The following is a 15,061-nucleotide window of genomic DNA, read 5'->3' on the forward strand; positions in this document are numbered from 1 at the left end:
CAAGAGCCAACACCACAGACCACAGCCAGATGAGAGCCAACACCACAGACCACAGCCAGACCAGACCACAGCCAGATGAGAGCCAACACCACAGACCACAGCCAGATGAGAGCCAACACCACAGACCACAGCCAGACCAGAGCCAACACCACAGACCGACCACAGCCAGAGCCAACACCACAGACCACAGCCAGAGCCAACACCACAGACCACAGCCAGAGCCAACACCACAGACCACAGCCAGAGCCAACACCACAGACCACAGCCAGAGCCAACACCACAGACCACAGCCAGAGCCAACACCACAGACCACAGTCAGACGAGAGCCAACACCACAGACCACAGTCAGAGCCAACACCACAGACCACAGCCAGAGCCAACACCACAGACCACAGCCAGAGCCAACACCACAGACCACAGCCAGAGCCAACACCACAGACCACAGCCAGAGCCAACACCACAGACCACAGCCAGAGCCAACACCACAGACCACAGTCAGACGAGAGCCAACACCACAGCTATTTCCACTGCAGTGCTTTTAATAGCTGTCTAACTCAAAATGATTGATTAGACCAAATGATGCCATCCCAAACAAAGATGGCTGGCTGGGGAGGCGTGCTGCTCTACGTGCGTTATAACACTGTGATTTACTCAGGATTTAGAACCACGGACCCACTATAAATGAAGAAAAATATCCTCATCAGTTAATCACACCTCGCACGTAGAGTATATTCAACGTTCAACAATATATTGAAAGATTAGCCAAATCAAAGATATTTTCAATATAATTTTTTTTTTAAAGAAATGTAAGAAAAGTGTTATTGAAATCAAAATACTACTCATTATTAAGAACAAAACGGTAAAGCTTTTTATGACACAAATGTCTGCTTTGTAGCACCTACAGATTAAACATCATGGAGTCTTAAAGGGAAGCCTGGGTAAATGGTAGCACCTATAGATGAAACATCATGGAGTCTTGAAAGGAAGCCTGGGTAAATGGTAGCACCTACAGATGAAACATCATGGAGTCTTAAAGGGAAGCCTGGGTAAATGGTAGCACCTACAGATTAAACATCATGGAGTCTTAAAGGGAAACCTGGGTAAATGTATTATGCAAACTTTGATCAATTATTTCTCAATTATGCTTCAACAAACAAAATGTGGAATATATATGTCAACAATCCCTGCTCCAAGTCTATGGATTCATTTTGTGAATATCCCAAAGAATCATGGTCCTGTTTTGTTCTAGTTAGCTGTCTTCTTGTAGATACATAGACAGCGTGGCTAATGTTAACGTCTGCCTGATATTATAGTTATAACATCCGGTCTCCTCTCTCAGATAGAGAACTCTGTGTCCTGTCAGACCTGCCAAGAAAAGGCCACACCCACACAGTGACAACAGGAGAATCAGATCAAAGCCTATGAGAACTCCTGGTCTGTCCTACTTTTGGCAGGGTGTGACATTGTTTTTCCCAGGAGACTTAGTGACAGTGTGCATCAAGGTCCACAGGGTCTGTCTCTCTCTCTCTCTCTCTCTCTCTGAAGGCTGCAGGGGAAAGCCTCTGAGTGGGTGACGAGGACTGAATCCTACAGGAAACTAGGCTGTCTGTGTGACACGTCAAGAGAACACACTCAGGAACAATGTTGGTTGAGAATCAGACCTCATTGTCTTCTGTCTGCAACGTTTAGGAGTGGAGAGACCCTAGGAGGGGTAGGAGTGGAGGGACCCTAGGAGGGGTAGGAGTGTCGGGGTATGAGTGGAGGGACCCTAGGAGGGGTAGGAGTGGAGGGACCCTAGGAGGGGTAGGAGTGGAGGGACCCTAGGAGGGGGAGGAGTGGAGGGACCCTAGGAGGGGGAGGAGTGGAGGGACCCTAGGAGGGGTAGGAGTGTCTGGGTAGGAGTGTCGGGGTAGGAGTGGAGAGACCCTAGGAGGGGTAGGAGTGGAGGGACCCTAGGAGGGGTAGGAGTGGAGGGGTAGGAGGTGTAGGAGTGGAGGGACCCTAGGAGGGTTAGGAGTGGAGGGACCCTAGGAGGGTTAGGAGTGGAGGGACCCTAGGAGGGGTAGGAGTGGAGGGACCCTAGGAGGGGTAGGAGTGGAGGGGTAGGAATGGAGGGACCCTAGGAGGGGTAGGAGTGGAGGGACCCTAGGAGGGGTAGGAGTGGAGGGACCCTAGGAGGGGTAGGAGTGGAGGGACCCTAGGAGGGGTAGGAGTGGAGGGACCCTAGGAGGGGTAGGAGTGGAGGGACCCTAGGAGGGGTAGGAGTAGAGGGACCCTAGGAGGGGTAGGAGTAGAGTGACCCTAGGAGGGGTAGGAGTAGAGTGACCCTAGGAGGGGTAGGAGTAGAGGGACCCTAGGAGGGGTAGGAATGGAGGGGCATGAGTGGAGGGACCCTAGGAGGGGTAGGAGTGTCGGGGTAGGAGTTTCGCCATCTGACGGTAATACCTTTGCCAGTGTGATTTTGGCCGTTTTGCGTGGCACAACACTCCCTGAACTGTTGCACAGCGGCACCTCGGTCAGCGTGTGATGAACCACAGTGCTTTTCATGGCACGAGGCAGGAGCGCTCCGGTTCTCTCTCTCTCAACTCACTTTCATCATCCGAACAGAGGGACATTCATTTGACATTGGAACATTCCTCCCACCTCTGTACTGGGTCAGAATGTACGAATGGATGAACAGATGGATGAATGGATGAATGGGTGAATGAATGGATGAATGAACGGATGGACGGATGAACAGATGAATGAACGGATGGATGGATGAACAGATTAATTAACGGATGGATGGATGAACAGATGAATGAATGGATGGACGGATGAACAGATGAATGAACGGATGGATGGATGAACAGATGAATGAACGGATGGATGGATGATTGGCGTGTGTTTAACTAAGAGCATGTCAGGTAACATTACACTACCAGTGCTTGGTTCTGACGTGTGTGTGTGTGTGTGTGTGTGTGTGTGTGTGTGTGTGTGTGTGTGTGTGTGTGTTCGTTCCTCCTCTTACCTTTGTACTCTGCTGTGAACTCCTTCATCTCCGGAGGCAGCGACTCGTAGAAGCGTTGCTCCCGGCTGATGAGGGGTTTACACACCGTGTGGTCGTCGTAACGCATCATACTGGTGTGCCCTCCCACCTGGTGTACGAAGGGCTCTAGTGGTACCCCTCCACACCGCCGCCCCCCCTGGCCCAGCCCCCCGAGGCCTAACCCTGCCTGACTCGCTCCGTGCTTCCCCATTGCTGCTTCCATGGTGTGGGGAAGGCACATGGCGTTGGAGGGCCTGGTGGGGGTGGCGGGGGCATGGGCGAGCAGGCCGGGCGAGCGTGGGGTGCAGGGAGGCAGCTGGGAACGCACGCTGCCGCCGGGAGGGGGAGGAGCCAGCCCGCCAGCCGCAACCCAAACGGACCAATCAGATCACGGCTCCTCGATGAAGAGCACCGGGCGTTGACGTCACACCTCCGACAGCCACCTGAGAGATGTGAGGCAAGGTGGGGAAAGAAAGACGGAGAGAAGAGAAGAGAACAATGTCAGTCAGAATTGTTCATTATTCAGGCCTTATTAGGGGTGTGACGTTTAAACACATTTGGGATCATTGACATTTATCACTCACGAGAGTGAGTGAGCGAGAGAGAGGGAGAGCGCGAGAGAGAGCGAGAGGGTTAATTGAGTGAGTGAACTAGCCGTAAGCAGAACAGCATTTGAAGTATTTCCCATCCCAGGGCTCTGACAGCATCCAAACTGATTCACTATATAGTGCACTACTTTGACAAGAGCCCATAAGACACTATATAGTGCACTACTTTGACAAGAGCCCATAAGACACTATATAGTGCACTACTTTGACAAGAGCCCATAAGACACTATATAGTGCACTACTTTGACAAGAGCCCATAAGACACTATATAGGGAATAGGGTGCCATTTGGGAACGCAGCCATACATTCTCCCCCAACAACAACAACAACAACACAAGAACAGCACACACGTCAAGGCCACATGACCTGGAAAATATAATTCCTCATAAAGTCCAACTACCTCATAAAATATCATTCTAATAAATGCTGGGGTGCTTAAATTTGTCCTGTTACACACTTGTACAAGTGTTTTGACTGGAAATGTCTTTCTTGCGTATCGTAACTCTCCCTGAGACAAGCGCAGGGAGTGGGGTCACGGCCAGGGTCACCAATGTCCAGTGCCCCCAATTATGGTTTCAGTTCCTTGCTCAAGGGCACAGCGACAGATTTTTTTTTTTTTTCAGCTCTTCTGCCCCGGGATTCAACCCCATGACCTTTTGGTTACTGGCCCCTATTAATATGTATATGTCTCAGTGTAGGTCTAGGCTTAGCTACTCTCTGTAAGTAGGGGGATGGTTGAGTTACAGATACACTTTCATCAGATCTTTAGTAGCAGGAGAAGAGTTTTAGAATTCAGGGTCACATCGACGTGATAAAACAACAACGTTAGGACATAGGAGTCTGCAGTGTCTCAGTGTAGGCCCAGGCTTAGGAGAGAGACACACCTGAAATCTTCCAGTGGAAAAATTAATGTATGGATCTGTAGGTTAATCTGCAGAGAGCCAATCGGGACTCCTTATCCACGTAACAGAACAAACAGATAGCTCACCTGACTCACCGGCCTACCGGATTATTAATCTGACAGGTGATGTGTTTTCCATTCAACAATAGAAGCTTTCCCAAATATAGGCTAATCAATTGTTAGAACGACACAGGGGTCTGTTTTCCAGAGAGCATGTTGACTGGCTGCATCACCGCTTGGTGTGACAAATGCTCGGCATCCGACTGCAAGGCGCTACAGAGGGTAGAGCATACGACCTACGACCCAGTACATAGCTGGGGCCAAGCTTCCTGCCACCCAGCACCTCTATACCAGGCGGTTTCAGAGGAAGTCACAAAACATTTCAAAGACTCCAGCCACCCAAGTCATGTACTGTTTACTCTGCTACTTGACAGCAAGCAGTACCAGTGCACCAAGTCTGGAACCAACAGGAACCTGAACAAGCCTTAAGACTGCTAAACAGCTAGCTAAACAGCTAGCTAAACAATTAGCTAAACAATTAGCTAAACAGCTAGCTAAACAGCTAGCTAAACAATTAGCTAAACAGCGAGCTAAACAGCGAGCTAAACAGCTACCCGGAATATCGGCATTGACCCTTTTTGCCCAAACTTTTTTTGACTCATCACATACGCTGCTATTGTTTATTATTATGTGTTTCATCTTTTTATTATTTCTCTTTTCTGTCTCTCTGCATTGTTGGGAAGAACCCGTAAGTAACAATGTCACTGTTAGTCTACACCTGTTGTTTACCAAGGATGTTACAAATACAATGATTTGGTACAGGAGTAGGCGAGGAGGCGTAATCTGGGAAAACTGGCCCATAGTAGTGACAACTGGGTGGGTGGGGGGTACAGCGTGGGTGGGAGGGTACAGGGTGGGTAGTGTGGGTACAGGGTGGCTGGGTGGGTAGTGTGGGTGGGTGGGTACAGGGTGTGGCTGGGTGGGTAGTGTGGGTACAGGGTGGCTGGGTGGGTAGTGTAGGTAGTATGGGTGGGTGGGTAGTGTGGGTACAGGGTGGCTGGGTGGGTAGTGTGGGTACAGGGTGTGGCTGGGTGGGTAGTGTGGGTACAGGGTGGCTGGGTGGGTAGTGTGGCTGGGTGGGTACAGGGTGTGGCTGGGTGGGTAGTGTAGTTAGTATGGGTGGGTGGGTAGGTAGTGTGGGTACAGGGTGTGGCTGGGTGGGTAGTGTGGGTACAGGGTGGCTGGGTGGGTAGTGTGGCTGGGTGGGTACAGGGTGTGGCTGGGTGGGTAGTGTGGGTACAGTGTGGATGGGTGGGTAGTGTAGGTACAGGGTGGGTGGGTTTACAGTGTGGTTGGGTAGTGTGGGTGGGGGTGGGTAGTGTGGTACAGGGTGGCTGGGTGGGTAGTGTGGGTGGGTGGGTAGTGTGGTTACAGGGTGGGTGGGTTTACAGTGTGGTTGGGTAGTGTGGGTGGGTACAGGGTGGGTGGGTACAGTGTGGGTACAGTGTGGTTACAGGGTGGGTGGGTGGGTACAGTATGGTTACAGTGTGGTTGGGTAGTGGGGGTGGGTACAGGGTGGGTGGGTACAGTGTGGGTACAGTGTGGTTGGGTAGTGTGGGTGGGTACAGTGTGGTTGGGTAGTGTGGGTGGGTACAGTGTGGGTACAGTGTGGTTACAGGTTGGGTGGGTACAGTGTGGTTACAGTGTGGTTACAGGGTGGGTGGTTAGTGTGGGTGGGTGGGTACAGGGTGGGTGGTTGGTGTGGGTGGGTGGGTACAGTGTGGGTAGGTAGCTGGCCGATAGACTAACTTACCAACCTAAACACAGGGTTAATTTAGTGACTGTCAGTGGCTGACATAAGAGCAAACCCTGCTGACACACAACCACGTTTAGAAATTGCACCTTGTGTATTCTACTATTCTGTCAACAGATGTTGAAATCAAGTGGCCGACCTGAAAAAGAAAATTATTATTCCCCCCGAATGAGAACGATTTGCCAATTCCTTATACAAATGCATATTTTTATGCTCCTTGCACATTTATAAAAACACAGACAAGACAGCTAGCACATAAATCTGTGGCTAAAATGATGCTAGCAGAACGTGGTACCGCAACATGGTACCGCGACAAACTGAACATACATTTTCCTCAATCATGTTGATTGATACTTCCGTCTTAGTACGGTCTGCTCTGTTATACATTTTGAGAGTTAAGACATAAAAGGGTACACAAAGGTTTAAATGGATACTTGGGGATTTAGGCAATGAAGCCCTTTACTTCCCCAGAGTCAGATTAACTTGCGGATAAACATTTTTAATGTCTCTGCGTGCAGTTTCTAGATATATTTATATATTTTTCTGCTTATCTAAGCATAGGCTACCTCTTGAGCTGTCTGTATCCTCCTGACTGGCGGTTCTAAAATAATTAAATGCTTTTCAGCAGTATTCAGTAGATTTAGTTATTGCTTTGCTCTTCTAAAGTCTATCTATGGCTCTGGCTGGTCAACAACAGGTGACATCATTTTGTCCGATTTGACCTCGGCCCTTTCGGCTTAATTTGCATCACCTTGGAGGCATGTGAGCCTTTGGCGGTCGGCGACAGCAATGCGGAAAGTCTGGACTAAATTTACAACATTAAAAGGACTAATGTCAGAGTGCGAAGGATTTAACACGGACCACAAATAGGACACTGACAGCTTCTGTCAGTTTACATTATACTACTACTATAGATATATACATTCTACTTATAGAACTGTATCCTGCCTACATACATATATTTGATTTATTTAACTTTTATTTAAATAGGTGAGTCAGTTAAGAACAAATTCTTATTCTCCATGCGTGCAGACAATGCAGAAAAAAAACTATTCCAAAAAAGAATCGATCTTGACAGCGTCTGTCAGTTTACATAGATCCACCCAGTTTAGGACTCATAGAACTGTACAGGCTACATGGTCCAGGGTCCATTAGTAAAGCACGATGCATTTCTCCATGCAGACACCTCTCAGTCAATTCACATTGTACTTATAAACAACCATCGCTATGGCTACATGTATACTACGTATGCATTTGTTAGTGCATGCAAAACACTGGGACGAAATAGAAGTGTTTTTTTTAAAAGGCAGGGTGACGTAATTCCTATTTTATGCTAGGGCCACCCTGGTAGATCGGAGATTATGACAGCGAATCTAGAGATACTAAAGGAAAGTGGTAAGTGACCACGTGACAGTCTTGTTGTAGACCACTGGGTGCATTCCAAATGGCACCCTATTCCCTTTTCTAGTACACTACTTTTGAACAGGGCAGGGAACAGGATGCCATTTGTGACAGAGCCACAAACAGGTGAGGAAGGAGATAACAAGCACTGGCTGTCTGCTTCAGAAGGGTTAACAGAGACTGTACATCACAGTGACTCCATTACACCCTGGGTTGGAAAGTAGGTCCCGAATGCTCACCAGGCATGAAAGCAGAAGACATGTTTTAAAATGACTGTCCTTATTGGACAAGTTTAGGCAGCAGGGGCCCTACAGACACACTTCAGGCAGCAGGGGCCCTACAGACACACTTCAGGCAGCAGGGGCCCTACAGACACAGTTCAGGCAGCAGGGGCCCTACAGACACACATCAGGCAGCAGGGGCCCTACAGACACACTTCAGGCAGCAGCGGCCCTACAGACACACTTCAGGCAGCAGGGGCCCTACAGACACACTTCAGGCAGCAGGGGCCCTACAGACACAGTTCAGGCAGCAGGGGCCCTACAGACACACATCAGGCAGCAGGGGCCCTACAGACACACTTCAGGCAGCAAGGGCCCTACAGACACACTTCAGGCAGCAGGGCCCCTACAGACACACTTCAGGCAGCAGGGCCCCTACAGACACAGTTCAGGCAGCAGGGCCCCTACAGACACACTTCAGGCAGCAGGGCCCCTACAGACACACTTCAGGCAGCAGGGCCCCTACAGACACACTTCAGGCAGCAGGGCCCCTACAGACACACATCAGGCAGCAGGGGCCCTACAGACACACATCAGGCAGCAAGGGCCCTACAGACACACATCAGGCAGCAGGGGCCCTACATACATAGTTTAGGCAGTAGGGGCCCGACAGACAAAATTCAGGCAGTAGGGGCCCGACAGATATACATTTGAAGTTAGATGTCATTAAAACTCATTTTTCAACCACTCCACAAATTTCTTGTTAACAAACTATAGTTTTGGTAAGTCGGTTAGGATATCTACTTTGTACATGACACAAGTTATTTTTCCAACAATTGTTTCCCTACAGATTACTTCACTTATAATGTACTGTATCACAATTCCAGTGGGTCAGAAGTTTACATACACTAAATTGACTGTGCCTTTAAACAGCTTGGAAAATTCCAGAAAATGTCATGGCTTTAGAAGCTTATGATAGGCTAATTGACATAATGTGAGTCAATTGAAGGTGTACCCGTGGATGTATTTCAAGGCCTACCTTCAAACTCAGTGCCTCTTTGCTTGACATCATTGGAAAATCAAAAGAAATCAGCCAAGACCTCAGAAAAAAATTGTTCACCTCCACAAGTCTGTTCGTCCATGGGAGCAATTTCCAAATGCCTGAAGGTACCACGTTCATCTATAGTACCATGTGAAGATGCTGGAGGAAACAGGTACAAAAGTATCTATATGCACAGTAAAACGAGTCCTATATCAACATAACCTGAAAGGCCGCTCATCAACGAAGAAGTCACTGCTCCAAAACCACAAATAAAAAAGCCAGACTACGGTTTGCAACTGCACATGGGGACAAAGATCGTACTTTTGGAGAAATGTCCTCTGGTCTGATGAAACAAAAATAGAACTGTCTGGCCATAATGACCATTGTTATGTTCGGAGGAAAAAGGGGGAGGCTTGCAAGCTGAAGAACACCATCCTAACTGTGAAGCACGGGGGTGGCAGCATCATGTTGTGGAGGGGCTTTGCTGCAGGAGGGACTGGTGCACTTCACAAAATAGATGGCATCATGAGGTAGGAACATTATGTGGATATATTGAAGCAACATCTCAAGACATCAGTCAGGAAGTTAAAGCTTGCTCGCAAATGGGTCTTCCAAATGGACAATGATCCCAAGCATACTTCCAGAGTTGCGGCAAAATGGCTTTCCCCGATTCCCGGGGATTACGGCCTGGTCCGCAGAACGTCCAGAGCTTCGTTGATTCATTGAAATAGGAATGTTGATCCAAATCAAGGTTATTGATCGTTGTTCTAGAATGTCCAGAAGCTGTTTTTTTCTTCTAATAGCTGGATTGGTCAGGAGCTGGTAAGACAGTTGCTATGGCGCTGCATTTTCTTCAGCTGACAGTGACATCATAAAAATTCACCCATAAAATCATATAAGCAAATGTAGATTCCAGAGATATCATGGTGATGCCGTCCATCCAGCAGTGGAGGTCTATGTGTTGCTGACGTCTTTTGCACCAGGTTTCCATGTGAGACAACAGATTGTCGACTCAACACGAGCAGCTTGGCCCCAGCGCCAGTCTTCCCACCGTAATCACTCTCTTCCCTACACACTGCCAAAGATACATCCCAAATGGCACCCTTTTCCCTTGTAAAAGGGCCTTTGGACCAGAGCCCTATTCCCAATACAGAGCCCAGGTCAAAAGTAGTGCACTGTAAAAAGGGAATAGGGAACCATTATAAAAAGGTGCAGCCAAAGAGTAGTAATTAGTTGCCAAGAGCACTCAGTGTTAATATCAACAGGAAATAGAGCTTATCAAAAAGGTGAAAATGTAAATCCGTAACACAACTCGATTTACATGTGTTTAATTATATATTTTTTGCTTTAAAATATTCCAAATGTTTTGACAGGAATCGGATGTAGAGAGAGACTTGAGTTGCTGTCTTTAAATGAGACACCCTGATTACACTAATAACACCACATAACAACCCCTGTCCCCCTCCTCACCCCTTGACACAAGAGACACCCTACAGCCCCCCTCGTCTCACCCCTTGACACAAGAGACACCCTACAGCCCCCCTCGTCTCACCCCTTGACACAAGAGACACCCTACAGGCCCCCCTCGTCTCACCCCTTGACAAGAGACACCCTACAGGCCCCCGTCTCACCCCTTGACAAGAGACACCCTACAGGCCCCCTCGTCTCACCCCTTGACAAGAGACACCCTACAGGCCCCCCTCGTCTCACCCCTTGACACAAGAGACAAATCAAATCAATCAAATCAAATTTTATTTGCCACATACACATGGTTAGCAGATGTTAATGCGAGTGTAGCGAAATGCTTGTGCTTCTAGTTCCGACAATGCAGTAATAACCAACAAGTAATCTAACTAACAATTCCAAAACTACTACCTTATACACAGTGTAAGGGGATAAAGAATATGTACATAAAGATATATGAATGAGTGATGGTACAGAGCAGCATAGGCAAGATACAGTAGATGGTATCGAGTACAGTATATACATATGAGATGAGTATGTAAACAAAGTGGCATAGTTAAAGTGGCTAGTGATACATGTATTACATAAGGATGCAGTCGATGATATAGAGTACAGTATATACGTATACATGTGAGATGAATAATGTAGGGTATGTAAACATTATATTAGGTGGCATTGTTTAAAGTGGCTAGTGATATATTTTACATCATTTCCCTTCAATTTCCATTATTAAAGTGGCTAGAGTTGAGTCAGTGTCAGTGTGTTGGCAGCAGCCACTCAATGTTAGTGGTGGCTGTTTAACAGTCTGATGGCCTTGAGATAGAAGCTGTTTTTCAGTCTCTCGGTCCCAGCTTTGATGCACCTGTACTGACCTCGCCTTCTGGATGATAGCGGGGTGAACAGGCAGTGGCTCGGGTGGTTGTTGTCCTTGAGGATCTTTATGGCCTTCCTGTAACATCGGGTGGTGTAGGTGTCCTGGAGGGCAGGTAGTTTGCCCCCGGTGATGCGTTGTGCAGACCTCACTACCCTCTGGAGAGCCTTACGGTTGTGGGCGGAGCAGTTGCCGTACGAGGCGGTGATGCAGCCCGCCAGGATGCTCTCGATTGTGCATCTGTAGAAGTTTGTGAGTGCTTTTGGTGACAAGCCGAATTTCTTCAGCCTCCTGAGGTTGAAGAGGCGCTGCTGCGCCTTCTTCACGATACTGTCTGTGTGAGTGGACCAATTCAGTTTGTCTGTGATGTGTATGCCGAGGAACTTAAAACTTGCTACCCTCTCCACTACTGTTCCATCGATGTGGATAGGGGGGTGTTCCCTCTGCTGTTTCCTGAAGTCCACAATCATCTTCTTAGTTTTGTTGACGTTGAGTGTGAGGTTATTTTTCTGACACCACACTCCGAGGGCCCTCACCTCCTCCCTGTAGGCCGTCTCGTCGTTGTTGGTAATCAAGCCTACCACTGTTGTGTCGTCCGCAAACTTGATGATTGAGTTGGAGGCGTGCGTGGCCACGCAGTCGTGGGTGAACAGGGAGTACAGGAGAGGGCTCAGAACGCACCCTTGTGGGGCCCCAGTGTTGAGGATCAGCGGGGTGGAGATGTTGTTGCCTACCCTCACCACCTGGGGGCGGCCCGTCAGGAAGTCCAGTACCCAGTTGCACAGGGCGGGGTCGAGACCCAGGGTCTCGAGCTTGATGACGAGCTTGGAGGGTACTATGGTGTTAAATGCTGAGCTGTAGTCGATGAACAGCATTCTCACATAGGTATTCCTCCTCCTCTGGTTGAGATTGCATCGTCTGTGGACCTATTTGGGCGGTAAGCAAATTGGAGTGGGTCTAGGGTGTCAGGTAGGGTGGAGGTGATATGGTCTTTGACTAGTCTCTCAAAGCACTTCATGATGACGGAAGTGAGTGCTACGGGGCGGTAGTCGTTTAGCTCAGTTACCTTAGCTTTCTTGGGAACAGGAACAATGGTGGCCCTCTTGAAGCATGTGGGAACAACAGACTGGTATAGGGATTGATTGAATATGTCCGTAAACACACCAGCCAGCTGGTCTCCGCATGCTCTGAGGGCGCGGCTGGGGATGCCGTCTGGGCCTGCAGCCTTGCGAGGGTTAACACGTTTAAATGTCTTACTCACCTCGGCTGCAGTGAAGGAGAGTCCGCATGTTTTCGTTGCAGGCCGTGTCAGTGGCACTGTATTGTCCTCAAAGCGAGCAAAAAAGTTATTTAGTCTGCCTGGGAGCAAGACATCCTGGTCCGTGACTGGGCTGGATTTCTTCCTGTAGTCCGTGATTGACTGTAGACCCTGCCACATACCTCTTGTGTCTGAGCCGTTGAATTGAGATTCTACTTTGTTTCTGTACTGACGCTTAGCTTGTTTGATAGCCTTGCGGAGGGAATAGCTGCACTGTTTGTATTCGGTCATGTTACCAGTCACCTTGCCCTGATTAAAAGCAGTGGTTCGCGCTTTCAGTTTCACGCGAATGCTGCCATCAATCCACGGTTTCTGGTTAGGGAATGTTTTAATTGTTGCTATGGGAACGACATCTTCAACGCACGTTCTAATGAACTCGCACACCGAATCAGCGTATTCGTCAATGTTGTTATCTGACGCAATACGAAACATATCCCAGTCCACGTGATGGAAGCAGTGTTGGAGTGTGGAGTCAGCTTGGTCGGACCAGCGTTGAACAGACCTCAGCGTGGGAGCTTCTTTTTTTAGTTTCTGTCTGTAGGCAGGGATTAACAAAATGGAGTCGTGGTCAGCTTTTCCGAAAGGAGGGCGGGGCAGGGCCTTATATGCGTCGCGGAAGTTAGAGTAACAATGATCCAAGGTTTTTCCACCCCTGGTTGCACAATCGATATGCTGATAAAATTTAGGGAGTCTTGTTTTCAGATTAGCCTTGTTAAAATCCCCAGCTACAATGAATGCAGCCTCCGGATAAATGGATTCCAGTTTGCAAAGAGTCAAATAAAGTTTGTTCAGAGCCATAGATGTGTCTGCTTGGGGGGGGATATATACGGCTGTGATTATAATCGAAGAGAATTCTCTTGGTAGATAATGTGGTCGACATTTGATTGTGAGGAATTCTAAAATCAGGTGAACAGAAGGATTTGAGTTCCTGTATGTTTCTTTCATCACACCATGTCTCGTTAGCCATAAGGCATACGCCCCCGCCCCTCTTCTTACCAGAAAGATGTTTGTTTCTGTCGGCGCGATGAGTGGAGAAACCCGCTGGCTGCACCGCCTCCGATAGCGTCTCTCCAGTGAGCCATGTTTCCGTGAAGCAAAGAACGTTACAGTCTCTGATGTCCCTCTGGAATGCTACCCTTGCTCGGATTTCATCAACCTTGTTGTCAAGAGACTGGACATTGGCGAGAAGAATGCTAGGGAGTGGTGCACGATGTGCCCGTCTCCGGAGTCTGACCAGAAGACCGCCTCGTTTCCCTCTTTTACGGAGTCGTTTTTTTGGGTCGCCACATGGGATCCATTCCGTTGTCCTGGTTGAAAGGCAGAACACAGGATCCGCGTCGCGAAAATCATATTCTTGGTCGTACTGATGGTGAGTTGACGCTGATCTTATATTCAGTAGTTCTTCTCGACTGTATGTAATGAAACCTAAGATGACCTGGGGTACTAATGTAAGAAATAACACGTAAAAAAAAAAAAAACTGCATAGTTTCCTAGGAACGCGAAGCGAGGCGGCCATCTCTGTCGGCGCCGGATGTTGTCCAGGCCCCCCGTCTCACCCCTTGACACAAGAGACACCCTACAGGCCCCCCTCGTCTCACGCCTTGACACAAGAGACACCCTACAGGCCCTCCCTCGCCTCACCCCCTGACACAAGAGACACCCTACAGGCCCCCTCCCTCGTCTCACCCCTTGACACAAGAGTCACCCTACAGGCCCCCCGACACAAGAGACACCCTACAGGCCCCCCTCCCGCCCTCGTCTCACCCCTTGACACAAGAGTCACCCTACAGGCCCCCCGACACAAGAGACACCTTACAGGCCACCCCTCCCGCCCTCGTCTCACCCCTTGACACAAGAGACACCCTACAGGCCACCCCTCCCGACACAAGAGACACCCTACAGGCCACCCCCCGACACAAGAGACACCTTACAGGCCACCCCTCCCGCCCTCGTCTCACCCCTTGACACAAGAGACACCCTACAGGCCACCCCTCCCGACACAAGAGACACCCTACAGGCCCCCCGACACAAGAGACACCCTACAGGCCCCCCGACACAAGAGACACCCTACAGGCCACCCCTCCCGCCCTCGTCTCACCCCTTGACACAAGAGACACCCTACAGGCCACCCCTCCCGCCCTCGTCTCACCCCTTGACACAGGAGACACCCTACAGGCCACCTCACACACACACCCTAAAAGTAGAGAGCTGTGAGATAAGAAAGTCTCTCACATTCCAACTCAGCTGGACTTGGACCATAACACCAGGTAGAAAAGGACAGAAACAGTTCTTATGTCTGAGAGGGCAGAGGGAACAACTATTAGTGCGTTGAACACGCGCAACACACGCACTAAGGATGAGCATTTAAAATTCTATTTCACTATTCAAATAATA

At 49.0% G+C, this 15,061-nt stretch overlaps 1 protein-coding gene across 7 annotated transcripts in view; it reads right to left on the minus strand.

Moving 5' to 3' along the window:
• The window catches only part of ip6k1 (inositol hexakisphosphate kinase 1), a 73,918-nt gene that overhangs the window by 24,733 nt on the left and 34,124 nt on the right, over window positions 1-15,061 (minus strand). For all 7 annotated transcript variants that reach the window (XR_006083817.1, XR_006083815.1, XR_006083816.1 and 4 more), the window contains exon 2: window positions 3,011-3,471. Coding sequence is in view for 3 of the 7 variants with exons in the window: in XM_042324876.1 (XP_042180810.1) it covers window positions 3,011-3,269 (259 nt within the window). In the remaining 4 variants the exon portion in view is untranslated. The remainder of the gene's footprint in view (window positions 1-3,010; window positions 3,472-15,061) is intronic.

The sequence above is a fragment of the Oncorhynchus tshawytscha genome, linkage group LG07, assembly GCF_018296145.1.
Source record: "Oncorhynchus tshawytscha isolate Ot180627B linkage group LG07, Otsh_v2.0, whole genome shotgun sequence".
In the NCBI taxonomy this organism is placed as follows: domain Eukaryota; kingdom Metazoa; phylum Chordata; class Actinopteri; order Salmoniformes; family Salmonidae; genus Oncorhynchus; species Oncorhynchus tshawytscha.